At 50.1% G+C, this 26,213-nt stretch overlaps 1 protein-coding gene across 3 annotated transcripts in view; it reads left to right on the top strand.

Moving 5' to 3' along the window:
* Window positions 1-25,544, top strand: part of CPNE2 (copine 2) — a 42,742-nt gene extending 17,198 nt beyond the window's left edge. For all 3 annotated transcript variants that reach the window (XM_021541175.4, XM_085589833.1, XM_021541176.4), the window contains exons 4-16: window positions 2,141-2,215; window positions 4,878-4,949; window positions 8,367-8,450; window positions 11,460-11,549; window positions 11,747-11,845; window positions 12,593-12,679; window positions 12,851-12,910; window positions 14,665-14,798; window positions 15,454-15,508; window positions 19,774-19,825; window positions 20,731-20,864; window positions 23,826-24,062; window positions 24,955-25,544. In XM_021541175.4, coding sequence (XP_021396850.1) covers window positions 2,141-2,215; window positions 4,878-4,949; window positions 8,367-8,450; window positions 11,460-11,549; window positions 11,747-11,845; window positions 12,593-12,679; window positions 12,851-12,910; window positions 14,665-14,798; window positions 15,454-15,508; window positions 19,774-19,825; window positions 20,731-20,864; window positions 23,826-24,062; window positions 24,955-25,062 — 1,287 coding nt within the window. In that variant the 3' untranslated portion in view covers window positions 25,063-25,544. The remainder of the gene's footprint in view (window positions 1-2,140; window positions 2,216-4,877; window positions 4,950-8,366; window positions 8,451-11,459; window positions 11,550-11,746; window positions 11,846-12,592; window positions 12,680-12,850; window positions 12,911-14,664; window positions 14,799-15,453; window positions 15,509-19,773; window positions 19,826-20,730; window positions 20,865-23,825; window positions 24,063-24,954) is intronic.
* Window positions 25,545-26,213: the final 669 nt, after the last annotated feature.

Below are 26,213 nucleotides of genomic sequence, written 5' to 3'. Positions count from 1 at the left end.
GAGTGCAGCATGGCACTACATGTGGCAGGCAGGACCAGGGACTTTACCACTGCCAGCTCAAGAGCTTGACATGTTAGAAGAGCACTGACATTTACAGAGTTTGAAGTTTAATGACTGGAATTTTGCAAGTGCTCTGTGATGACCTAATTCTGCTCCTGCAGAAGTTAAGAGAGTGCAGGCAACAGCTCTGGCCTATGTTCAGTGGTTCAGCTTAAACCCATCCTTTACTGTTCTGCTGTGCTAAAACACATCCAGCTCCAGTGTGGGACAGCTCAGCAAGGGCTGCTTGTGAAAGTCATGGGCTTGGTGGAAGCAGAGAATTCATGGACATAAGGACACAGCTGAAATCTTGCTGTTCCTGAATGTGCCTCTGCAGCAGCCCAGGGCACTGCAGGCTCATGTTGGGGAAGAACATTGTCCATATGCAGTGGGGAGGAAGGTGGAAGGGTCTGAACCATCTTCTCCTGCTTGTTGGGTCTCCCAAATGATCTCAACCCTTCTGGTGCTTGGGAAGGTGATTATGTCAGAGAAGAGCCTGGGCAGAGCCTCCTGGGCTGTGTTAGTGCTGGGCATGGGCAGAGGTTGGCACGTCTCACATCCAGGGGCTCTCTCAGAACAGCTGATGGTTTTGCCATGATGGCATCACTGTCTCTTGTGTCTTTGGGCACAGCTGGTGGGCTCAGCCTGCCAGGAAGAAGAGAGCCTGGAACTCTGTAAACTTACCCCAATATTTTCACTCTCCAAAAGAGAACTTGACCCGTGCCCAGTTTTTGCAGCAGTTCCAATGTCAGCTTCTTGGTTCAAAACAATACATCAGCTTGGAATGGAGGAATCTCTTAATTTCCCTTTTTCCCCTGAAATCCTGTTTTCTCCTCTCCCTGTGGCCAGCATGAGCTGGCAGCACAGCCCAGTCATGGAGCAGAGGTGGACTGGAGGGTGAGGAGTGAAGCAAAGTGGATGGGGGCTTGTGGGTTCAGCCACCCAACCGTGGGCTTCCTGGTGGCTGGAATTTGCTTGGTGAGTTTTTTTCCATGAGTTCTCAGAAGCAGAGAGCAGCTGGGGCAGCAACAACTGGGCAGTGAGGATCTGACTTTTCAATTCTGAGTTTGCATCGAGCTCTGTCAGATTAGCCAGGTTGCTTAGTGCAGCTAATGAGGTCTGTAGTAGGATTTAAAAGGACAGCTGGATGATTCCCAGGCCTGCAATGACCTCTGTGGCCAAGGGAAATGTAGCAGGGATCAGACTCCAGGCTGGAGAGTGTCCATGGTTTCTGCTAGCCAAGGTTGTGAGGTTTGTCCTGCCTGTACCCAGTGTGGCACAAAGATCTGGTCACACTGGCTGGTGATTCCTGTGCACTGGGAGCACTGGGACTTGGCTGGCTTCTCACAGAGGTAAAGGGTTTTTGCTTTGAAATTAAAAGAATCATAGGATCACAGAATGGTTTGGGTTGAAAGGGATCTTTAAAGCTCATCCAGTCTCGAGGGGGACCCACTGATGTGGGATCAGGGCACACATAGTTCCAGCAGGTTGCTGGATCTCCATGTGGGCATCTGCACCTCATAAGGAAAAATTACAGCTTCTCCAGATCTGAAGGAGACTGAAACTCACTGAGCTGGGGAATATCTCAAGGGTTTAATTAATTTCCCAGTTTATTCTGTCTATCCTGTTACAAACCAGAAGTGAATGAAGAACATGCCTTTGGGAGTGCTGTCCCTGCTCAGGGGGTCCAGAATAATGGGAGAGCATCCAGCTTGTAATCAGGATTCACCCATGGAAACATGTCCTGCAATCAAGGTGCTAGCAGGGGTCATGGTAGAAGTACATGAAATGGGCTTTGAGGGATTGAATGGTGATGCTGCTGGGAACAAATTGCAGTAGTTCTGTCTGTGTGAGGACCTGCTGATCCCTGGGTTCAGTGGGAAGTGATGCTTCAGCCTCCCATGCTGTCACCGTGCAGCCCGGGGCTGGGGTGTCAGTGGTGATACTCCCACTCTCACAGTCACCCCTGCACATCAGTGCCTTTCTTCTGCTCTTGCAAATGCCTAATCTGAATGAACCAACATGAGCAATGATCAGTTGCTTATGAGTCTGCTTTTGATCACTTGTACAATCATGGCTTTATTGTCTTTGGCTTCTCTAGATTGTCTCCAGCAAGAAAATAACACGGACTCTCCTTCTGGGGAACGGCAAGCCAGCTGGGAAGGGGATGATAACGGTACGTTTGCTCCTTTGTGCTCCTCTGGCCCTGAGAAGGAGGATGGGGGCAATGCAGGACACTCACAGGGGGTCCAGGAGAGTGGGGTGTATCTCTTGAATATTTTTCCCTGTACCTCTTGTTTTCCTGGCCACTTTGGTCTGTTTGGAGGACAGTTTATTTGGGACACTGATCTTGCTCAGTGTCTGTCCTGTGCTTAGCACTGTGGGTCTTCAACTTCTGCTTCAGTCTCAGAAATAAAAAATACCTCAGTCTGGAGAAGTACAAAGTAAATCTGTGCTGCTGTTGTTTGTTATCTGGCAGAAGGAGCCTGCTCAGACCTCTCTGGTGCAGCGACAGGTGATAGGGCTCATTCCTTTTGCAGGGATGGGTGATTTTGTTTGTAGGATGAGGATGTGCCATGGCAACAACTCTCATAGCAACAGCCACTGATTCTGATACGGACCCCTTCGGGCAGTGGCCTTCCTGCTGTGGATCTCTTTAGCAATGTTCTTTTTTTAAAAGAAGATACTAAATTTAGGTGTGTTTCTGTTCTACCTCAGCTGCCATCATTTCTGGATCTCTGCTGTGCAGGTTTCGTGAAATGTACAGCTGGGCTGCAAAGTTATGGAAGGAAAGGCCAGCAAGGAGTTAAACTTCTGTCAGGTTTAAAAGCACTGGGAAGGTTTAAAAGCCTGGGACCTGGTGCATCTCAGTTGCTGTTTGCTTTAGGGGAAGATATTTTTTTCTCCTAATTGCTGCAGTTAGTCTTTAAATGCAAGAGGAAAAGCCGCAGTGAGGTTCAGAAGTGGGGCCATTCCCAAGGCTCTCAACATCCCATCCAATGCTTGAGTGGGAAGAGCTGAAAAAGTTTCCAGTCAAGTTCAAAGGTTACATGCTTTAGAAAAAGGAAGGTCCTGTTCTGTCCCTAATGTGTCATTAAACAGCCAAGGGGCAGAGGCATCTGATTAATGTTGTAGAACTGATATGATTTCTTGATCTCATTTTTTTCATCCTGGCCTGGGCTGGGGGATGGCAACAGGGCTGTGTGTGGTGGGCACCTTTCCCTGCTGCCTGGTGCAGTGCTGGAGCACAGGCTTTGGACACCACTGAAGGAGGAGGCTCCAGGGAGTTTGGAGCCAAAGTCTGACCTCCTTCAGTTTTGCCCAACTATCCATTTTCCTAGCTGAGATGCCACACAGGTGAATGCAGCAGAAGAACCTTGGCTGAATAGGTTGGACTGTGTGGGGCTCCCTAAGCTTGAAGAGAGAAAATCCCAAAGCAAACCTCTGTGTTTGTAGAAGTCAATTTTAAAATCTTGCTGCACGCCTCTGCTGGACATAGTGGTAGGGATGTTGTTACTGTCTGTTCTGGCCAAGAGAAGATGCCACCAGCAACCTGTGGCAGGATGGCACAAGGACATGCCTGGCTTGTCTGCTCAGCCTGGCTTTTGCATAGCCTACAGTGAGCCCTAAAGTGCTGGATTCCAACTGGGGCTGAGGAAAGGACAAATTTCATCCTCTTCCCTACAGTTTCTCTTCCTCCTGCTGGTTTTGGCGACTGCTTACACTCACCAGGGACTAGGTGGGAGAGAAAAGTAATTCCATGGCATGGCAGTATGGAACTTTGATGGAACAGAGGGGAAAACTGGGGTTCATGTGCAGTGAATGAGTCCTCTGTGGACCAAAGAGCTGTGTCCACCGTGGGAAGGCCAGGAGGTTGTCCAGGAGCTGTGGCTCATCCCCTCACGCAGCTGCCCAGGCAGATGCAGAAGCTGCATCTCTGCCAACTCCCCAGCTCTCCTAAGTGCCCACAACCCTCTGATTGCTCATTCTGTAGAATATTGTGCCCTGGAGTTCTGCAAGTTTTTCTTGAAGCCTTGTGTAATGACACTGCAGAATTTCAGTGCAGGACAACCCCCAGCAAACAGCCGTGCCTGGGACACTGTGCACAAGGACAATGTCCATGCTGGGTTCCTGGCTGTTCTGCTGCTGGCTCCTGCCCTGGGAGATGGATGCAGCTGGGAATGCTGGGGAACAGCTCAGCCCCCCCCTTGAGAGATCAGAGAAAGGAGAGGTGGAGAGCAGATGCTTGGGCAGGAAAAAAAAAGACAAGTGATTCAGAAAATGGCTTGTAATAAAAGTGAATAAATGTGGGGTTTTGTTATAAACATTCCTTTAAAATACCAAGAGACTGATTAGACCGTATTCCAGACAAAACTGGCCCACTGGGGGTTGGCAGCCAAAGCCCTTCTGGAGCATGTGTGAATAAAGTCTCTCCAGCTGAAGTGGTCTGGGCTGTGCTCCTGCCTGCTGCAGCTCCTCAGGAGCAGCCATGGGATCTTCATCCTTGGGGCTGCCTTATCAGGTGGCCATGTGGAGACATGGCTCAACTCCTGGGTTCCACCAGCATTCCCCCTAAGGGAAATGTTCCCTAAGGATGTTTTTGCCATGCCCAGGACGTGGAGCACGAGGTGGCACATCTTGCTGGCAAGGGTTTATATGGCTTCTCCTTCCTCTTGGCTCAGTCTGGACACTTCTCCTACTTGGAGGTCATGAATGAGCCCTGGTGTAGAAAAGCCATGAGAGACCAAATCCAGCATAAAACTCAAGAAAGGGGTTGAGTTTTTTACCGGAAGCTTAATTTTTTTATGCTGAAAATGAATGTTTCCCTTGTCTTTCAGATAGCTGCTCAAGAGCTCTCAGATAACAGGGTGATTACTCTGAGCATGGCTGGCAGAAAACTGGATAAAAAGGTGAGTGGAGCTGTGTCTGGGGGATGCAATGTTAAATTTCTGCCCTTGGGATCTAAAGAAATCTCTGCTTTGGGTGTAGCAGTGGCAGAAAGTAGTCCCACTGGAGAAAACTTCAGGGTGAAACTGGGGAGATCCTCTGGCTGTGGGGTACAGTTGTGCCTCAGTTTCCCTTTTGTCACAGTATTTCTTCCTTCGTCACACATCTCGAGATGGAAAGATTGTGTGGCACAGGATCTGTGTATCAGCATGTCTCAGAGACAGCAGACAAGTTTTGATGACCCTTGACTCCCTGTCTCAGATGTGCTGAGGGCTCCTGGCTTGTCACCTTCAGCCTCTCTGGAAATGGGGCAAAAATCTGCTTCTGTATCAAAGTGCAGGGCCTGTCTTCTCCAAGGAAGTGAGGATCTCACAGAGGCAGGTAACACATGAGCTTTGGATGTGATGCACAGGAAACAGGGAGCCTCACTAATGGCATCTTCTGACCTTATTTACCAGGCAACCAGAGCTATTCCTCTTGAACCAGTCCTGTTGCTAAGCAATCGTTGGGAATATTATTTTTTCCTTCTTCCTAGTCTCTCCAGAGCTTGTTTTATTGGCAGGATGGCCCTCAGTTTCTTTGCAAACAGGGTAAAGCAAGCAGCCAGGCAGAAGGGTATTTGCTGGAGCAGAAGATGGGGTTCACCCAATCCTGTTGTTAAAACTCAGTGGGTATCTGCTTTATCCAAATGTTTTTTCCCACCTGTTGGAAGTGGCTGTTTTCTCACCCTTCTGCTTACCTTGCCTAGTGCAAGGAGCCAAATGCCCCAGTTAAGAGGTAACAAACAACTCAATTTCATCTACAGGTGTGAGCAAAAAGGTTGTACTCAGTGATCACCTGCTGTCACCAAGAACTGACAAAGTTTCTTTACCAATTCCCATACCGCAGGACAGAGCTGCAGTGCTCAAAGTCCTGCTCATGAGCAAAGGATGCTCAGGTCACTTCATGCAAATTAAAACTGCCCTTGAACAAGGATATTGGATGGAAAACAGTATTTTTGTGTAATTTTTGCTTATGGTTGTAATGCAGCTGTGGGAGCTGGGTAAAACTTGTTTAAGCTTAGGAAAGACAGTGAAAAATCGAATAAACAAAAGAAAACCAAAGCTAAGGTTGGGGAGTTGCAGCATCCAGTGCCACACAGCATGGAGCTGGGGAGCACAGCTACAGGCTCAGACATTACAGGAAAGGACTGGATCTCACAGGATTTCGTGGTGGGTTCATGGGATCATCTTTAGTGCACACACCAAGCTGAAGCTGTGGTCATCCCTTACTGGCAGCTGTGCCACAAGGCCAGCCTGGAGCTGTGTTCAGCCCCGGGCAGCTCTGCCATGGCTGCCCTGAGGCTGGGATCTCTCTGAGGCTGCAGGCAGGTCCTCCTCCCCATCACATCTCCATTCTCTCCACCTGCATCTCACTACCTTGATTTAAATGTTGAAGCTGCAAAGCAGGAGCATGTCAGCAGCAGATTTAGCCTGGGGCTCTTATGTCAGATTAGTTCTTGGGAGAGCTGTTGAAAGATAAAATATCTTGCAGAAGAGGAGGTATTTTCACTTGGAATTGGCCATGTGAAGCCCAGAGCTGTCCGTGCCACCACAGCAATGGGGACAGCAGAATGGCAGTGATGCTTCAGCATGGCTGGGGGACAGCAAGTGCTGTGAGCCAGGACTGCTGCTGGAAGCTGTGATTTAGGGAGCTGTATCTGCTAGAAGCGCCAGCTTCTCCCTCCTTTTCCATGGTGTGTTAAAACCAGTTTGGATCATTTCAATTCTTGGATCAATTTGCTGATCAATCTGGTCTGCTGAGCTCCTTTGGTTGCTCAGTTTCCATCTCCTGCCAGGTTTGCAGGGGTGAGATGTGTGTGGGTTTGATGTTTTAAAATAGCAGCCCACAATCTTGTGGCTTGGAGGCATCTCCCACCCTGCTTTGAACAGAGCAAGGCCGACCAGACTTGCAAGGCAGGCTGACCCACGTGGGATGGCAGCAAACACCTTCAAAGCTCCCCGGTGCCTCCAGCAGCCCACGCTGGGCTGGTGCTGATCAAACTGCCTTGGGTTGGAGGTAAATCCAGCACAGGCAGGGTCAGGTACCCACCACTGGTTCTTTAATCCATCTGTGAAGCCTGCAAGTGCCAAGCCCGGGTGGTGGTGAGCAGGATCAGAGCTGTGCTATAGCCAGAAAGCTGCAGAAGGAATGGATTGTGTTTCTACCCTACAAATGTGTGAAAGAGGGTAGGGAAAAAATAGCCTCATCTCACCAGAGAGCCTTTATGGTCCGCTTCTCTGCAGAAGAATTTGGACTGAAACAAGTTGTAGTTTCCCCAAGCCAAAACACTTTGCAGTGATTTACTTTTCTGTCTGACTTCAGAAACAGATAGAAATGTTGATGGATTTTCTGCTGGGACATCGCTAGAACCCTGTCCCAGCTGCCATCTCCTGGGCTTGCTGTGGACAGGAGGTTCTGGAGTGTCCACGTTTCCTCCTTCTCCATGCACAGCCCCTCACATCCCCACTGCATCCCTCAGAAGCACAAACCCATAAAAAGTTCCTCCAGCTCTTTGAAGGATTCAGACACCCACCCTCCTCTAGGAGGAAAACCCAACTGAAATAACTTGAATTCTCAATAGATTGTCTGGAATATTTGGGATTTGGTTTCTTGTTAGCAGCAACTTGTTTTTTTCTGAATGGGGATGAAGTTCTGCCTGGAAAATCTGGAGTTTCCCTGTGGGTGCCACCAGCGCCTTCCGCCTCGCCGGGTGCCGAAGCAGCCCCCGTGCTGCTTCCAGCAGGGCTTGTGTGTGTGCATGTTCCTCATAAAGCAGCAGCCCTTTGTCGGGGGATTATCTGAGGAGAAGCTGGCAGCAGAGGCAGCACACACTGACTCAGGGCTGCGTATCTCAGGGTGTTACATGATCTCTGTCAACACCAGGGCAGCTAGCTCCTTAAAGACTTCCTCTGCTTATGCTTTACTGCTGTGTGTAGGAGGGTGGATGTTCTTCCCTTCTCCCCCAAGACATGCACTTCAAAATTCTGTTTTTCCTTTGAGGCTTTGGATGTTTTTCCAAGCCCAAACACAGCTGCCTCCCAGCTGGGGTTGTTTTCTGTGGCATCTGTGTCCGGAGAGCTTTTTGGGTACGGGCACACGCTGGGGTGCCAACACACCCGCCTTGCAAAATGTGCTGGGGAAATCAAGGGGATTCACATAGCCAGGACAGGGAGGTGGGAGGACACTGCCTGTGGCTGCTGCCTGTTTGCCAGTGTGCCTGACCTGGCCCATGAGGACAGGAGAGCATCTGCAGGGCTGGCAGTGGCACAGAAATATCTCTCTTGGACCTCTGCTGCTCACAGAGCACCACGTAACCCATCCTGTTCTTCTCCCTCCAGGACCTTTTTGGGAAATCAGACCCCTTCTTGGAGTTTTATAAACCAGGTGATGATGGGAAGTGGATGCTGGTTCACAGAACAGAGGTGAGCAAAACTCCAACCTGAGCTGCTGAGACACCTCCCTCCTCATATCAGCTCCCCTTGCCCTTCATGGCCTCACCCATTGCCTGTAGGGCAGGGTGGGATCCTGGGATTTCAAAACCTTACAACTCACTTCCTGGGGTCCAGTTGAGGCTGCTGGACTCCAGCAGATGAAGGTTCACTGGGGCCAGCAAATCTTGAAATCTTTTCTGTGCTACCCACTGCTGTATGTAGCATGCAGAGAGGGAGATGGCCTTGAAGCCCATGATAATCTCCAGTCTCATCCTGGGTTTAGACTGAGCCCTGGGCCACTCTCCCTCCACTTGCAGGAGCATCAGGATGAGCTGTGACCTGGGGAGACGGTGAAAAGAGGTGGTGTGAGGTGAGAAAAGGTTAAAATGAGTTTTTGCCACACCTCCACCTAAGCTGGGTGTTCAGGCACTTCCAGTTTCAGTGCTTGAGCATCCAGCCTTGTGTCTCTCATGAGCCAGAGCCAGAGGCAAGGAGGCAGAGAGCTGTACCAGGCCCTTGGTGGGTCTAATCAGGGCCAACTGACTCTCCTCTCCCTCATTTATACCTGTTGTGGTATTTTGATCTGAGCTGGTCATGTTCTCAAGCTGCTAAAGCCAGTGATGTTAGGAATGCCAGCCACAGCATAGGCAGGGAGAAAATGGCTGGATTATGCTTTAACAATGGACTAATAAGTACTTTTCAACTGCTTTCTTTCTTCTCCTTAGAGCTTGTTTCAAGGCTCTCTTTAGTTTGCACATAGTTCCTGGCAGCTGGCAGAGAGAGGAGGGGGAATCACTGGTGGGGGAGACTGACACAGCTTCCCTGGCAGAAGAAGAGAGCTCCATTTCACCCCATCTCACACCCTTCTTTTTCCATCCCTTTTCTTGTCCCCTCAAAGCCTGGCTAAGGAGTTGTACCATCACAGGAAGCTGCTGTAACAAAACACAGGGGGAGCTCAGGTGGAAGGAGAAAGTGGTGTTTATTTACAATGTCTCTGCATATGTTTGGTTTTACCACTTCTGTGCAAAGTCCACGAGGATTTCCTTCACTCTCACACCCACATGCACATGAGCACCAGGATGTAGGTAATGCCTTGTGTTCTGTGGTATCAGTACAGGCCATCCTTATAGCCTCAGCTCTGCTGTTTATTTTTTGGTACTTTCTCACACACCTTTCCATGCATATTTAGTTCACATCAACCTTAGTATTTCTCCTGTATTTCTGTGGGAGCAGGCTGGGGCCTTACTTGTTTTTTTCCCTCATGATTCAGTGTGTGTAGCTGGGTTTTGACTCAACAAGATGTGTTTCTCAGATGTGGGGGTTTGGAGTGGCCTCCAGCCCTTCTTTCTCAAGAGGCATGGGAAGGTGACTGTGCACCACCATTGCTGGCATCTCTACAAGCATGTCAGGTCTGTGGGGAGCAGATGTCTATACTGGTGTTTCCTCTGAGTTGCTGCCCATTGTCCTGTCCCACTGAATCAAGGTCTAGACAAGTTTTCTTTCAAGCAATGGGTGCTCCAACTGCCTCCACCTTACCAGCCCTGAATACATCCAGCTGCCCTGAGAGGGACCCACGTTAGGTGACCCATCCCTGGAAGTGTCCAAGGCCAGGTTGGATGGGTCTTGAAGCAACCTGGTCTAGTGGAATGTGTTCCTGCCCATGGTGGGGGATTGGAACTGGATAGTCTTTAAGGCCCCTTCCAACCCAAACCATTCTATGATGCATCTTTGTGCTTTGAGGCTGGATATGAAGAAATAAAGTTCTCCATTCTTGCAGCTTCCAGTGCAGGAATAGAGCCAGCTTTCAGTCTGATGCTGGCATTTCTCCTGCCAGCAGACAGGGCAGCTGTGGCAGGACAGGATAAGTGCACCCACCACTGCAGCTTGTTGTCCAAGCACAAATGTGAATGCTCAGCTGGAACTCTGGCTCCTTCCCCACCCACCCTGGTGAGCCTGTGGGCAGCATCCTGGGATGTGTGGGCTCCCCCTGCTCTCCCAGGCTCCTGGAGGAGTTGTTTACAATTTCAGCTAAACTGTTCCTGCAGTGCCAGGGTTTCTCCCTCTCTCAGTAGGAGCCTTGCTGTCAACACAAGATGCCAGCTCCAGGTCCTGTGCAGCTGTTTGCCCACAGCAGCAGCCACGGATCTCCTCTTCACTGCTCTGTGCAGTGACTGTCCCAGCTGCAAAGATCCAAGGTCCTTCACACCAGATATCCCCCGTGTTTGCCTTGCACAGAGAAGGGTTAATTTGCTGCCTGTGCCTGACTTTCTGAATATCCCTGTGAATCTCTCCTTGTGAGCACCACACCTTTGTGAAAAGGGATCTTTGCCTGCCCTGCAGGCACCTCAGATGTACACAGCATGTGCCTGGAGCCCGCTTGAGTTTGCTTAGGTTTCTACTAAGCAATTGCATTCTCTCAGGAAATGTCAAAAAGCATCAATTAATATTTCTCCAGCCCAGGCAGCAGATGTTACACAGATGAGACAAGAGAGCTTAATGTGCCCTGGGCTGTTTTGGCTTTCCAGGGCGGGTTGCAGCATCTTGCTGCTCCATCTTCTCAGTGGTCAGACCCCAGATGGATTCAGGCTGTGTTTGGGTGTTGGGGGGCTGTAAGCAATGAGTAGGGGGCAAGCAGTGGGATGCAGAGGGTATAAATAGCAGCTGCTGGACGGGGAGCTGTGGAGTGAGTGGCTGTGCCCCTGCTCAGGCATTGCTGTGCTGTGCTGCCCGGTGTGCCACAGCTGTTCTCTCAGGCAGGTTTCCTTAATTGCTCCCAGGGGTGGATAAATCACCCAGTGCAATGAAAATAAACCTGGTTTAACTCACACGTGCTGCAGCCTGAGAAGGGGAAGCTGCTGTGTCTCAATTATGGAGGCAGGGGAGGGCTGAGACAGCTTTCCTGGCCTGGCTCACTGGGAGCTGCTGCAGGGTCCCTGCTTTGTCCTGATCTCTGCCCATGGGTGTGCCCATTGTAACAGCATCCTCTGCTCCCACCTCCAGGTGATCAAATACACGCTGGACCCCGTCTGGAAGCCCTTCACTGTGCCTTTGGTGTCACTGTGTGATGGAGATATGGAGAAGCTGATAAAGGTAGCAGGAGCCCTCTGGCTTGTATTGTGGGGATCAGCCTCTGGGATTGACTGTTCAACAGCTGGACCCCCAGGGCTGGCTTATTAACAAACCCCAAAACAACAAAAAATTGGTTGTCTGGGGTGTCCCAAAGTTCAGCAGCTCTTGCAGGAGATAGCTGCTGTTTCTGAGGCTGCCTTGTGCTCCTCCCACCCCAGGTGGTGTGTTACGACTACGACAGTGACGGGGGCCACGACTTCATCGGCGAGTTTCAGACCTCAGTGGCCAGGTTGTGTGAAGCCCAAGATGCCTCTCCAGTAAGTTCTGACATGCTTTTGGGGAAGAATGAGGAAGAATGAGGAAGGGGTTGATGATAGACTTTGGTACTTGCACCCACAATCTGTGCTCAGAATAAGCCAAGTCCAAATTCCTTTCTCCTTCCACCCACACCATGAGTGACCCAGGCTATGGCTGCAGCTAAAACTTCTGAGCTGGAGCAAGCTAAGTCTGAAAATCAGGCTCTGCTGGGTGTCTGAAGCAGCACCCATGATTTGGAGGTGCCTTGTGGTTCAGGGGGCCAGAAGGGGAGGTGTGACTTGCTGCTGGGGCTGCCTCTGCAGCAGGGGCAGCCTGGTCCCCTGGAGTGCAACTCCACACCAGTTTTGTGCCAAAGGTGTCCCCATTTTACCCTGAAGTGCTGGCCAAGATCCTTGGCAGATTCCTCCTCTGTTGTGAAGACCCGTGGATAGCAGAGCTTTGCACTGCTCCCTTCACCAGGACTGCAGGCCAAGGTATGGAGGGGTGTGAAACACCACGTGTGCTGCATTGAGTCTCCTGCCTGAGGAAACTGAGGCACCAAGGCATGAAAGTGCTCTGCCTAGGACTGCACAAGATTGTAGTGCCAGAGGCAGGCATTGAGCCCAATTTTCTTCTGGATTTGCAATCTATAGGCTGGGAATAAAACCTTCTTCAGCACTGGAGGGAGGCTGATCCTAGGACATGCTGCTGTGGCATCTGAGAGCCCAGCACTGCTCTCACACCAGGGTCTGTCTCGTGTCTTACAGCTCGAGCTAGAGTGCATTAACCCCAAAAAGCAAAAGAAGAAAAAGAATTACAAGAACTCTGGGATCATCATTGTCAAGTCCTGCAAAGTGAGTATGTGACTGAGATGTTTCCTTCAGCCGTGACTGAACTTGGGTCTTCTCGAGCTCCCCCTTCCCTTATCCTCTGCCTCTCTTGTGTTTCCAAGGGCCTGCATAGCCTCAATAATGATGACAATGATGACAATTGCTGAAACTGCTTTTTTTTGTTTTTTCTTTCAGATAACCAGAGATTTCTCTTTCCTGGACTACATCCTGGGAGGCTGCCAGCTGATGTTCACTGTAAGGACCTTTGCTTCTCATTGCCCAATAGTAGTAACACCTGTGTGATGGGCAGAACTGGGGAGTGAGGTTCAGTGTGAGATTTGGCACCAGCTTGGGGGGACTTCTCATGACAGTGAGGAGCTGCCTGTTTTGCTGTTAAACCATGTGGGTTTGGGGATTCTGGGGATGCTGAGGTACATCCAGTAGCTTGGAGGAAGCTGGCTGGACTTTGGCTGAAGGCCAGACTTTCAAAAAGACCTGACCCTTCACAAAATGTCACCAATTTCTCTCCCTATTTCAAGCTTTAACCACTTTCATTTTTTTTATGGCAGCTCTACTTATTCAGAACCCAGATGGGAGGCTTTGGGATCTTATAGAGATGGTTTTCTGCATTTTTGTTGACATTTTCACCTTCTTTCAAGCTGGACCACAGCTTGTCAGGAGTAAATAAGCAAGAACATGACAATCCTGGGTGAAACCACCACAATGCAGAAGTGGGTTTCTCAATTTCTGCAAACTTTCCTGGTGCAGTATCCAGAGAGCTGCAGGCACTCACAGTTAAATCAGTTTGTATTTTGTTGTTTTATCTGAAAACATGATGGGGGAAGAGTAGGAGGAGGAGGAAGAGTTGCCATAGGAACAGCAATGATTGGGAGAGCTTTTTGTGTGCTGTTCTGCCTCTGTGTGCTTTGGTCTTGGTGCTGGAGAGTGAATAGAAGAGAAAACCAGTGAATTTATTGGTAGCACAAAGCTCTTGTGTGAATTAGGTTTGAATGCAGAAATTTTCCCCCCATCTAAAGATCTGTTGGTTATTGGAGGGCTCCTCCTCCTCCCGAGGCATCTTTGGTCCAAAGGGTGTGTTTCCACTGCAGAAACACCTGAGCTGGCAGGAGCATTCTGCACACACCCTGGCACAAGGTGGTGGCACATCCTGGGCTGTGATGTCTTCTTGCCCCAGCCAGGCCAAGGTCCCTTCTCAGGCAAACTGCAATTCGTCCTCTCCCACTATGGGTACGGAGCAAAATCTCTCTCAAAATCCCTGAGCTCAATTTAGCCAGTGGAGTTATTTTGGGTTTTGCCTCTTTGCTAAGCAAACAAGTCGAGTGCAGTCACGCTGCCTGTTTGCCTCGTCCCAACTCTTCTTTCCCAGTCGTATCAAATTGGGTGGCTCAGCATCTCGCCTCTTCTGGCCAGATTTATCTGGGTCTGAGATAGGCATTTCTACAAATGCCTTTAAATAGAAAGCCTAATTTAGTGCCTTCCTGACAGAGTCCCCTGAGAGCTCAGCATATATTGGTCCCTGGGGAAGCCTGGAGAAGTGCAGGTCTTCCAGCCTGCAGGGCAAGGTCTGCTCAGGGTTCTGATTCTTTGGTCAAACACCTTGAGATCCAGATACCCAGGTGGCCCCAGCTGCCTTGGTGTCCCTGGGGCTACTCAGTTCCTTCTGCATCTGGGACATGGGCAGCAAGAGTCCTCAGCTGGAGGTGGTGGTGGCTTGCTCCAGGAGTTGGGGCTGCTTGGGGACACCTTATGTGATGCTCATTGATGAAAACTGGAGGGGTAAGAGTGAATGACTTTGCCTAGTGTAGCATTTAATCAGCTTTTTGCAGGGAAGGTGAAGAAATGGATTTTGTTAAACTTTCTTCCAAAGTTTGAGGTTTGGGGTTTGAGGGAACTGTGGGTGGGCCTCATAGCAATGGAGGCTTGCTGGCCAGGTCTCTGGTGGCATTTGATGACAGAGGATGGGTTTATGCATCTCTCTTGTCCTCCAGGTTGGGATTGACTTCACAGCTTCCAATGGGAACCCCCAAGAACCCTCCTCTTTGCACTACATCAACCCCCTGGGGACAAACGAGTACTTGTCAGCCATCTGGGCTGTCGGCCAGATCATCCAGGACTATGACTCGTAAGCACCACCAGCCCTGTTTGCAGATGCTTCCTGAGAGGCTTCTGGGATGCATCTGCCTTGATCCAGGGCTATGTAATACCTTAAGGATGTTATTTACCATAAACATCAGGATGCAGGAGAGGGTTGGGACAGGCTTTCTCCTCTCCTCCATAGCTGCTGTGGATGGAAGGGAGAATTAGCAGAGGTGGAAGATCTGCTGGGTGCAGGTGACCTCAGCTTGCTGTTGTTTACTGTCAGAGCTGTGACCCCAGATTGCCTCATGCCTCAGACATCCTGAGGAGTGGAGAAAATACCAAAAAAATATCATCTCAGACATTGATAGAGAAAACAAAACAGAAGTCTGTTGCTCTCACTGTGATGTCTTTTGTGACCAAAATGGATTGCTCACTTTTTAAAATCTCCAGGGTTACATGCCTGCTAGAGACACATGTGTTTGGGCAAAAGGATGCTCCTGGTCTCTATGGAAAACAGAGCAAAGCTGGACTCTTTTATCTCTAAATTTGATCTCTAAAAATCAGATTCAAGGGAGAATATCTGTTCTCTCTTGAGAATGTTTATCTCCCATTTAAAAGCACTGTATGTTTTGGGAGAAGCTGTGCAAGCCTGCTTTGTGTGTGTCAGTACACCCATATGTTTTCCTCCTTCTCTTTAGGGACAAGATGTTTCCTGCTCTGGGATTCGGCGCCCAGCTCCCGCCAGACTGGAAGGTGAAGTGCTGTAGCTCCCTGAGTGTTTGAGATGGGTTTGTCCTGATATTGCCTTGCCAGGGCTTGGTCAGGGAAAAGCTGCTGGGGAGAGGAGGAATGGGCAGTTGTGGAATCTCAGCCGGTGAGATGTGTCAGTGTGGGTGGGCAACAAGGCAGGGATGGGACATAAGCAGCCCATTCCTTCATTCTGCACTGGCATGAAAGCAGCAGCTCCCTGGCATTAATAGGCAGAGCCAGGCATTGATTCATTTTCCTGGCAGAAGGCAGGAACAATTCTGGGGAAGGGAAAAGGCCTCTGGATGAATGTGTCAGACGGCAGCTAAGTCTGGAAGGGGGCTGGGAGCTAGGGAGCCTTGATTTGATGTTGTACAGGCAGAGCCTGCAAAGTCTGAAGCAGAGAAGCTTTCCCAAAAATCCACGTTGATCTTTGGTTAGGATTAGACACTGGTCCTACAAGGGCTGAGCTGCACATCCTGCTCTTCTGGAGACCAGGGAATGGGGCTGTTCCTGCAGCCTGGCTGGCAGATGGGGAGCATCTCCTCACGGCTGAGACAATGTGCTGGGACACCACCATCATTAATTACTGGCTGGGTCTTCTGGCTGCTCTTTGCTCACGCCCTTCATGTGCATTTTCTTTCTGCTCACTGGTTTTGAGGCGTTCCCAGCTTCAGGCTGGGGCTGGATCTCAGCAAGCCCTTTGTGTTCTGTGGGAGGGGAGCTGTGCTCTGGGCTGAGCACAGCAGGGCACATAAGTCATGAGCAGCTGGGAACTGGGCTGGGAAGCTCATCACTGCCAACCCTCATGGCTGGGGATGTCCTGCCCGCTCCGGCTTTGTGTTTTTCTCTGCCCTCCCAGCAGCCAGAATTCATATGACTCAAGTGGGAGCTCTTGCTGTTTGCCAGCCACAGAAGGAGATCCCTCCATGTGCACTTTGGAGCTGATTCATCCTCCTTGGCCTGCAAATGTCTCTGGTCTGTCACTTTATCACTTTTGTTGGGAAAATCTAGGTAAGCAGCTTCCAAGGTCTAAGAGCCAGCTGCTGCCAGGGATTTATTACTTGTGGAGAAAAATGGGAATGGCAAATGCAGTAGGCATGGAAAGCAGCTCAGGATCATCATGGAGAGCATCCTGTTCTGCTGCCCATATGTGTGAGTCAGTGCCCACAGGGTTGGAAACAGCCTTTCTGGCAAGACTGGAGATGGGTACTGGGTTGAGGATGAGGGCTGGGGGCTCTGCACGTGCCTCCTGCAGCCTCCTGTGGGCGGGGAGATGCTGTGTAAAAAGTTACCAGAAAAAACACCTTGTTTTTCCCCAGAATGATTTCTAAGCCCAAATAAACCCCAGTGGGGAGCAGCTTCTTCTTCCCCAGGTGCTTGGGCCATGCCTACAGGTCACCCGTGACCCACCAGTTGTCTCATGTTGGGCCATCCCTGGTGCATCTCTCTACACCACTCCAGCTTGGAGCTTCATCTCAGTTCTCTCTAAGAATCACTAGCTCCACTCATTAAAGCTTTTTTTGGCTGTCAAGGCTCATCGGGTAATTTCAAAGCCAAAGCAGCAGCTTTTCATGAAATCCCGCGCCCTGTGTGACCGTGGACAGAAAGCAGAGACCCAGAGACCCAAGTAAAGATTGCCAAGAGACACAAGAGGTATAAATGGTGCTTTGTGCTCCTGTTGCCATGGCTCCCCCAACGCTTCTGAGGCGCCCGGCGGAGCGAGATGTTTCGCACACAAAAGTCGCGTTGGAAATGTCAAAGAACATCTTGCCGTGTAACAGCTCTGTAGAGAGCCTCGAGTGGTTTCCTAGTAGGGAACAGGAGAGGGGAGCAGATGGGTTGTGGTTTCTGGGGGATGAGCAAAGGCAAAGCAGCAGCGGAGAGGGGGATTCTAAATCTTGGAGCCACACCGGTCACCTGGATTTGGGAGATGGGATCAGCCAAAGGAAGCTGGTGGCTTGACTGATGTGCAACCTCCAAGGCTTTCCATCCTTTTGCCTTCTATGTATATCTATATCTATATAATCTATATCTATACCTATATCATCTATATCTATATATATATATATATATAGACAATCTGAGTCATGACAGCAGTGGGATTCCTTCTAGGGGTGGCAGAGAACCCTCTGTGGGGTTGTTCTTACCTTTTGGGGTGGTTCAGAAGTTTCTCCCTGTGAGTTACTGGGGAATGGGATACCTGTAAGGTGCTCCATGTACATTTAGTTGGACTCCACAGAAACTGTTTTCAAAGTACAAGCTGAATAGGGAATGACATCCTTTCTTTTAAGTTTTTTGTTATTTTGAAGCTCTCCTGTTTATTTTTTATGAGTATGTATATATAGATATATATTTTTATATATATGTAAAATTCATAAAAACTCCAGAGGAGGTTTTGCAACACTTCTGCCATGTAGGGGTTCTGCTCTGTAGACAGTGAGGAACACAGCTTGAAATTATTTCATTGCTTCTTAAAAGAAAAACCCCTCTTTTGCAGAGCAAAACATGGAAATATTTCTGCCTTCCTTGTCTATAAATACTTGTGACAGAATTTTGAACATCCTCTTAAGAAAAAGAAAAAGCAAGCCCATTACAACTGCAAGTCAACTGAATTTGGGTATATTGCCCAAATCAAGGCTTCTGTGAGAAGGGGTTTGTGCAAAACACAGTCATATATTCAGCTTGTCTCTGCCCTGGTGGCTGTGAGCGTTCCTGGTGATGCTCTGCAGGTCTGCAGAGACCTGAGCAGGCTGTGCCTGGCCGCCAGTCAGGCAGCCCATCAGCTTTGCAGCATGGGGATGATTTTTGGTTGACTTTACTTTTGTTTGGTTGCTATTTCCCACCCCACAGCCTCTTGTAAAAACAGTTTCTGCTGCTTTCGACACAATGCCCAGCATAATTGGAAAGTCTGAATCAGACGCGTGTTGCGTTTGCAGCCTCGGGAGGACTCTGGCTTCAGACGGCTTTGGAGGACACTGGTTTTTGCCAGCATTGGGAATATGTGTGTCCCAAAGCAATTCCCTTGCTGAAAAGCTCAGCAATCCTCCTCCTTTCTGAGAGGGAGACAATATCCTTGTTTTGTAACACTGGCACGAACAGGGTGGGAGCTTTTTGTTTCAGAGCCCTTGAGCTGGTGGCCTGAGGGCCCAAATCACCTCCTCAACTTTCAGAGGTGCTGGAAGAGGCAGTTGCACATCCTTGATGTTCCTGAGGGTCTGTTTGCTTCTTGCCTAAATTGCTGGGAGCAGAATGGGGAATGTCTAAGCCCACACATCTGGTGGCTGTTCCACAAGCAGGATGTTGACCGAAAGGTTCATAGTGGAAGTCAGGAGCCTGCTCTCACTGCTGGGCTGCTGGGCTTTCTTTGCTGGCAGAGACAGGGTCAAAGCAGCTGCTGTCCAGTGTATCAGCCAGGGACCAAGGTGTGGGGGCGGTCTGCTCTTGCAACAAGACCTTTTTACAAAACCATCTCCCTCTTAAAGCTTGAAAGGAGGTGGGGGAAAAGCTAAAGGATCTTGGGTGTGCTGTGGTGAAAGGATGGGTTCATAGGCAATGAAGACCAGCTCGGATTGTGCTGGGACCTGCTGTCCATCACACCCAAGCTTTCACATCAGCTCTCCCACGCTGCCTTTCACCCTCATGCTGACCCAGATGATGAAGTTAATCAGCTGCTGGTTTGCCATTGTACCTGACATGCCAGACCAGGTCTTCAGCACAGCTCACGCTGTGTCTTCTTCCCTCCTGCTGCATCATCCTTGTGCAGAGAGGTGGGGAATGGAGATGCTGCCAGGACTGGCACTCCTTGTGTTGAGTTTGAGTTTTCTCTCTTTAAAACCTGCTACAGGATGAAGTAATTTCTCATAGTCACTGGTGAGACGGCACAGCTGGCTGAGAGTATCCCTTCTGCCTTCTTCCCCTCTGGGCAGCCAGCAGGAAGCCACATGGACAGACCTGCTTTGATAACTGTGGGAGAATGTATGGTGTGATAATTTCAGGAGGCTGCATGCCCCCACTTAATGGGGGCACTGGATAAGTGGTTCATCCTCAAGTGCTGCTCAGCCTGACCATACTTGTGTTTGCTGTTTGGGTAGGAGGGCTGGGAAGTGTCACTGACCCAGCAGTTATGTGGACCATAACTCTGTGACCACCTGGTTCTGCTCCAGGGAGCATCACACTTAAACCAGCCCTGCACCATCAGCTGAACTGTTAGTGAGCTGTCTGCCCTGCACTGACCCTCCAAATTTATTTGGGTGTTTTCTTCTCCACAGGTATCCCATGAGTTTGCCATTAACTTCAATCCCAGGAATCCATTCTGTTCAGGTAAGAATCTACCAGGCTTTAGGACTCCTTAGATGCCTTCAGTGCCTTCTGTCCTTCCTCTGCATTTCTTCAGTAACACCTTCATCCCTGGATGTGTTCAAGGCCAGGTTGGATGGGGCCCTGAGCTACCTAATCTAGTGGGTGGCATCACCACCCATGTCAGTGTGGTTGGCACTAGATGATCTCTAAGGTTCCTTCCAACATGAGTCATTCCATGATTCTGTGATCATGGGGGTTTTTCAAGGCATGTTCAGAGACAGACGTGAACGGTGAAGCAGAGCACGTGCTAACGGCACACTCAGAGGAAAGCACAGAAAATTTGGGGGTGTGTAGGAAGGCCCAGGGTAAGAGGCAACTGGATTCAGACTGTGTAAAATCCGCCTTCGCTCTGCTGTCTGGTGTGTCCTACCAGCCGTCTGCTCTCCCAGCAAGGCTGCAAGAAGCACAAGGCCTGTTGAGCAGATGGGGAATTCAGACCTGACGCTCCATTTAGCAGCTGATGGCTGCTCACAGTGATGGCTGAAGGACTGCTCAGATCCTAAGTGGTAAGGGCTACCATGGACCCTCTATCTCTTTTCTGGTTATGTTCAGAGACCAGGAGTTGCTTTTCTTTTTGCTCCTCCTCCTTGGCTGATTCTGAAATTTTTTCACAATCCCAAGGAATGCCTTCATTGACTGTGGGCACTATGAGGACTTCCCTACCACAGAAGGTTTGAGGACCCACTGCAAAGGGACTGAAGAGCAAAGCTTGGATAATAAGAAATTTAGGATGAGTTGGGCAGGAAGCGGGGGGAATAGATCTGACTTCAGCTCCATGACAGCATGAGCTAATGATTCCTAATTGGGCTTTCTGTGGTCCTGAGTTGTGACACCCTGTAATGCCTGTTTCTCTGCTCTCCCTGAAGGTGTGGAGGGCATTGTCCAAGCATACTCTGCCTGCCTGCCCCACATCCGCTTCTACGGACCCACCAACTTCTCCCCCATCATCAACCACGTGGCCCGTTTTGCAGCTCAGGCCACCCAACAGGAAACTGCATCAGTAAGTCCAGAAGATTCCGTGATCTGTTGGCAATCCTGATGGCTTTGGGCAGGGAACACAAAGCCTGAGCTGGGTTTCATGTCTTTCCCTTGTCTGTGGGTCCAGCCTTGCCAGTGGGTGACCAAGGTGTCCTCTTAGGGGTGTGAAGAGCATCTGAAGTCTGCAAGACAGAGCTCCCTTGGGTCCCTGTGGCAGCAGGCTGCCCATGGAGGATGGCAGATCTGGCCCTGGCTTTTGCTGGCCAAAACAGCTCAGCTTGGGCATCAGCTTGGGCATGGCAGGAGATACTGGGGTAAAAGCTTCCCTGATTCACACTTAAAACCTGTTCCCCACGAGGACCTTTTCCAGCCTTGCTGTGAGTGCTGTTGCTCTTCCCAGCTCCAGGCACAAGGAAATAGTGAATTTGGTTTAATTCAGCACAGATCCAGGTTGCTCCTGGTTTTTTCGTTTTCTGTGTCACTGTCAGTGGGGGAGGGAGAGCCCACGGGCTCAGCACTGAGCAGAGGCGCTAATCGTATGCAAATTGCACCCCTCTGCTGGCACTAATAGTTTAATCAAGGGAGATTTTAAATAATGGGCACTAATAGTGCCGTCAGAGGCAAGCCTGGCTTGGCTCGGGTGTTTTTTTGGCAGCACAAAGCGTTATTGATGAGGGATCTCACTCCCCCGGGGTCTTCTCCTCTTCCATCCCATCTTCAGCTCGTGCATCAAAGCCACCCCTGGTGCTGACGGCTTCAGTGGCTGCCCGAGCCTGCCCTCCTTTCCTCCCGCTCTCGTTTGCTCCCAGCATTTCAAATAAAACCAAAAAGCCTCGTAGTTTTTCCATAGCAACACATCACAAACACAGCCCTCAGCTCTTAAGGGATGGGAGACTAAAACATCCTGGGGCTGGGGGAGGGACGGAGAGGTGTTACACCATTTAACTCTTGGGAAAGGATTAATAAGTTTTGGGGAATTAAAACTCACCTTTCCAGCAGGGTCCCTACATCCAAACCGCCCCTTTTCTTACCTCGTGCCGTTCAGTGCTGCCTAATCCCTCCAAGTCCTGCTGATATCATTAACAAATGGATTGGGAATCATCCCAGGAGCCCACGTGGATGCAGAGATCAGCCATTTTAACAAGAAAAAGAGGAGAAAGGAGGCAGGTGCTGCTGGTTGGTTTGTGATGAACCCCCTAGCCTGGTCCCTGTGCACCAGCAGCTCTGATTGTAGCTTGGCAGAGGTGCCACCCTGGCAGAGTACTGCAGCTGGAGCCCTGAGGTGCCACCAGCACACCTGTCCTGCTGTCATTTACTGACACCACCAAAAGTGTCACTGCTCTTGGGGAATCTCCCCGTGATGCTCTCCAGCAGTGCCTCCTGGCCCCAGTTTCATCACCCCTGCACAGCCCCTGGGCTTTGAGGCTGATCCCCAACATCAGCTCTTACTTCTTTTGACCTCTGAAGTATGAAGTTGTGATAAACATTCGACAGGCTCCACCTCCCCACCCCTTTTCCTGCATACTTTCCAGCATTTTTCTCAGATCCTGTTACAAATTTCACAGAAAAAAAAAAAGGGAACAAAGGGAAATAACCCTTTCCATGATTCCAGTAGACAGGCAAGGCAGGGACAGGGAGAATCAGCTGAAAGTCATTATCAGCTGCTCCTCTCAAGATTTTATACTCTTCTTCCTATACTGGTTTCCAGATGGGGCGAGGTCTAAGTTCTATTTCCAGTTATGACCACTGCAGGTCCTCTCCTGAAGTTTAGTCTTGTCCTCCAAACTCAGATGTTGCAGTCCTGCTCTGCAGACTTTTGTTTCACCATATTTTGCTCCCAAAAGTTCATATTTAGATAAAAACTTAACCCTGGGCTGTGCTGTGCAGGCAGGGTTAATGCATCAAAGGGGGCTGGAGTGGAGAAGGGTCTGGCTTGGGAAAATCTCCTCAGCCATGTCCTCAGGTTGTGTTTAAGCTCTACCCAGCCTTGTTAGTACTTGGAGTTTAGCACTGCAGCTCATCAAGAGTGGATGAAGCTTAGGGAAGGTTTCAGGGGATGTGGGCTGGAGGAAGACCAGAAAAACAGGCTTGGGGCAGCACTCCTTCCTTTGCTTTTCCAGGATGCTGCACTAGCGGTTTTCAGAGGAAATGGAAAGAATGAGGAGAGGAACAAAGGGCTTTAATGCTCTTAAGTGCTCGTTTTCGTCATTTCTCCAGCACACACAAGCTCTGTAATGTGCCAAAATTGAGCTATTACTTTCCCTGGAGACGGAGGAGATGGGATTTTGGGGGGTCCACATGCTCCAGGTTTGCTGAGCTGAGTCCAGCAGGACCATCTGTCCATCTCTTTGTCCCTCCTTCCCCAGCTCTGCAGGACCAGCCCTTTCCCAAGGAAGGGGAGCAGTTTCTAATGCTGCAGCTCTGTCATCCCCCAGCTTGCTGATGTCCTCTGCATCTCATAGCCATGGCTTTGTACAGGAGATGGACAAGCCCTGAGCACGGGATGGCCCCACAGCCTGGCAGTGCAATACAGGAGATGATCCACATCAGAGCAGGAGATGTTGATGGGAGCACCCAAAAAACACCCCTCTGTGTGCAGGCAGAGGGAGATTTCATTTCCCAGCTGGGCTCATGTCCCAGCCCTGAATTCCCCCTGGCCTTGACAAAGATCCCGTGCAGTTGGGGTTTTTTGCATCATTAGGTACAGTAAATCAGTAATTCAGAAAAATATTTTGGAGCGAGAGCTGGTTTGTTGTTTGTTTAAGATCTTTCAAAGACCAGGGGGAATAGGAACACATGAATTTCTGGATTCTGCTGAAGGGCATGATGCCAGCTGACCTGGGAAACGGGAAGATCACCCCCGAATCCCCAGGGGACGTGCCACCCCTTGAAATGTGAAGCACCCTGGCCACTCGGAGCGAGCCCTGGCTGCAGTGTGAGGGTGTGTCCCACTGGGTCTGACCCTGTGCCCTCCCCTCCGCAGCAATACTTCATCCTCCTCATCATCACGGACGGGGTGATCAGCGACATGGACGAGACAAGACACGCCGTGGTGCAGGCGTCCAAGCTGCCCATGTCCATCATCATCGTGGGCGTGGGCAACGCTGACTTTGCTGCCATGGAGTTCCTGGACGGGGACAGCCGGGTGCTGCACTCCTACACGGGCGAGGAGGCCGTGCGCGACATCGTCCAGTTCGTGCCCTTCCGCAACTTCCGCAACGTGAGTGAGGGCAGCGGGGAGGCCATCACAGGGGGACATCACAGGGCTGCCAAACCTGGGAATCACCCTGGAAGTGGAACAACCACGGTAGAGGCAGAGGCAAGAGGTACCTGCCTGTCCTGCTCTGTCTTAGCCTCAGGGATGCTCTGGCATGGATCACATAAATCAGCACTGCGGGCAGGGGCGGGGAGGGGTGACTGTGCTCTGCAGCTCTGTAGTGGGTTCCACCTGAGCATGCCGTGTTTCTCCATCCCCTGTCATTGTCAGACAGGTGGGAGCAAAAACCAGTGACTCAGAGCAGGATCTGCATTCATGCAGCAGGGTGTGACAGCACTGGGCTCGCACCCCTTGCCACAGCCCTGTGTTGGTTTTGGTGACTCCCACTCAGGCCTCATCCAGCAGCCCTGATGTGCCACACAAAGGACTTCATGATGAATTGTCCTGGGAAGGAGTCCCACGCCCCCTGATCCCCTGTAGGAAGGGGCAGTGGTGGCACTGGCCCTGCACGTCCTCTCTGTGGGATGAGTCCATTGCAGTCATCCAGCAGACAACTCTGGGACAGAGGCTGTGGCTGGCACTGATTGATTGCCAAGGATGAAGCTTGTGCTTATCTTACCCTTCTTTGCAATTAATCAGTGTCTTTCTATTTCACCTCCTGCCACCCACACCTGGTTTTTTTTGACCTACCCAGGATGTTTTACCAGTGAATTCTCTCCTGCAAGGAAGGGTAGACTGTAATAATCCCTAGTGTATAAAATGCTGACTATCAACAGACTCTAGCAGGTATTGAGTGAAATGCCAAGATCTGGAGCTGGGACCTGCCCAACCATGTTTGCTCAGTCAGTCTCCTGTGGCTGTCCTAACACTGGTGTTGGTTCCCTTTGGCTCACAGGTCCCCAAGGAGACCCTGGCCAAAGCTGTGCTGGCAGAGCTGCCCCAGCAAGTCGTGCAGTACTTCAAGCACCAAAACCTGCCACCCATCAACTCGGAGCCCGCGTAGAGCTGTGCCAGGCTGCACCCTCTGCATGCTGCCGAAGCCTGTTGGTCCTGCCAAAAGCACGTTCCACATGCTTTTAAGAGAAGAATACCCTCCCTGATACACTTTGTACTTCTTAATTTAATTGCTAAGTTCTTAAGACACATCCCAGAAAAGTGTCTGGATTCATTTTGTACAGTCTTGGCCCAAGGTAACACTAAGCAGCAAGGCCACTAAGCAGGACCATCCTGCTCTGTTGAGTCACTTTTCAGTATTGAATGTACTTTGTATAATTTCAGTGGTACAGAATACAATTTTTATGATCAAAACTTGCTTTTTCCAAGCAATGAAATGCTTAATATATTATCATTCGATGAACTGGTCGTTGTATAGTTCATGTATTTGTGTTGTACCTGTACACTTGTCAGGTTCTGTGTTCATTTTTATACTGTGTACATGTTATATTTGTTATACTCAGGTTAATAAAGAAACTTGGACATTTAAAACAAGAGTCTCTAGATGGGAAGGTCTGGGAGTGGCTTACACTGTCAGCAGTGCTGGGTGTTTGGAGTCACCCTGACAGGGCTTGTCCTGTTCCCTCAGCTGCTCTGCTGGCTGTGCCCAGGATCAGCCCCACACTGTCAATGGCAGCATCCCAGAGGGAGATTTAGTGAAGGTAGATATCCTGGGGAATATTCCTTAATGCCTGCCTGAGCTGAGTCTGTGTGCTTGGGAAAACCCCAGTACCCCACAACAAACCATCAAAGGGATTTTCAAGGTTCAGTGCTGCTCCAACTCTAGAAAATTTTCCAAGTCTGAGTAACAAAAGCTCCCTGCTGCCTGGAAGAAGATGGGCTGGGTAATGAAATCTTGCTCTCCTTTGAGCTGCTCATAAGCAATGTGCTAATTGCTGCTTTATGCTGCTCCTAACTAGATTAAGGTCTTTTGAAGCTGAGTGTGCTGTTGAATATCCGGCAGGGATCACCAGCCCTACTCCAAACTCAAGTAGGCTTGACTTGAGTCTCCTCCCCAGCAATGGAAGCTTTTGAGGTGGGAGGTTGCTGTCCCTATAGAAAGCCTGCAGCCCTCTCTGCACAGGTGTGTGCTACTGGTTGTGCTCTCTGCCAGCACCTTGTGGCTGTCACTGCTGCCACCAGCACACAGAGGGCCCTGGG

Source organism: Lonchura striata, chromosome 11 (genome assembly GCF_050655825.1).
Source record: "Lonchura striata isolate lonStrDom1 chromosome 11, ASM5065582v1, whole genome shotgun sequence".
Taxonomy (NCBI): Eukaryota; Metazoa; Chordata; class Aves; order Passeriformes; family Estrildidae; genus Lonchura; species Lonchura striata.
This window is presented reverse-complemented; position numbering and strand designations above follow the sequence as displayed.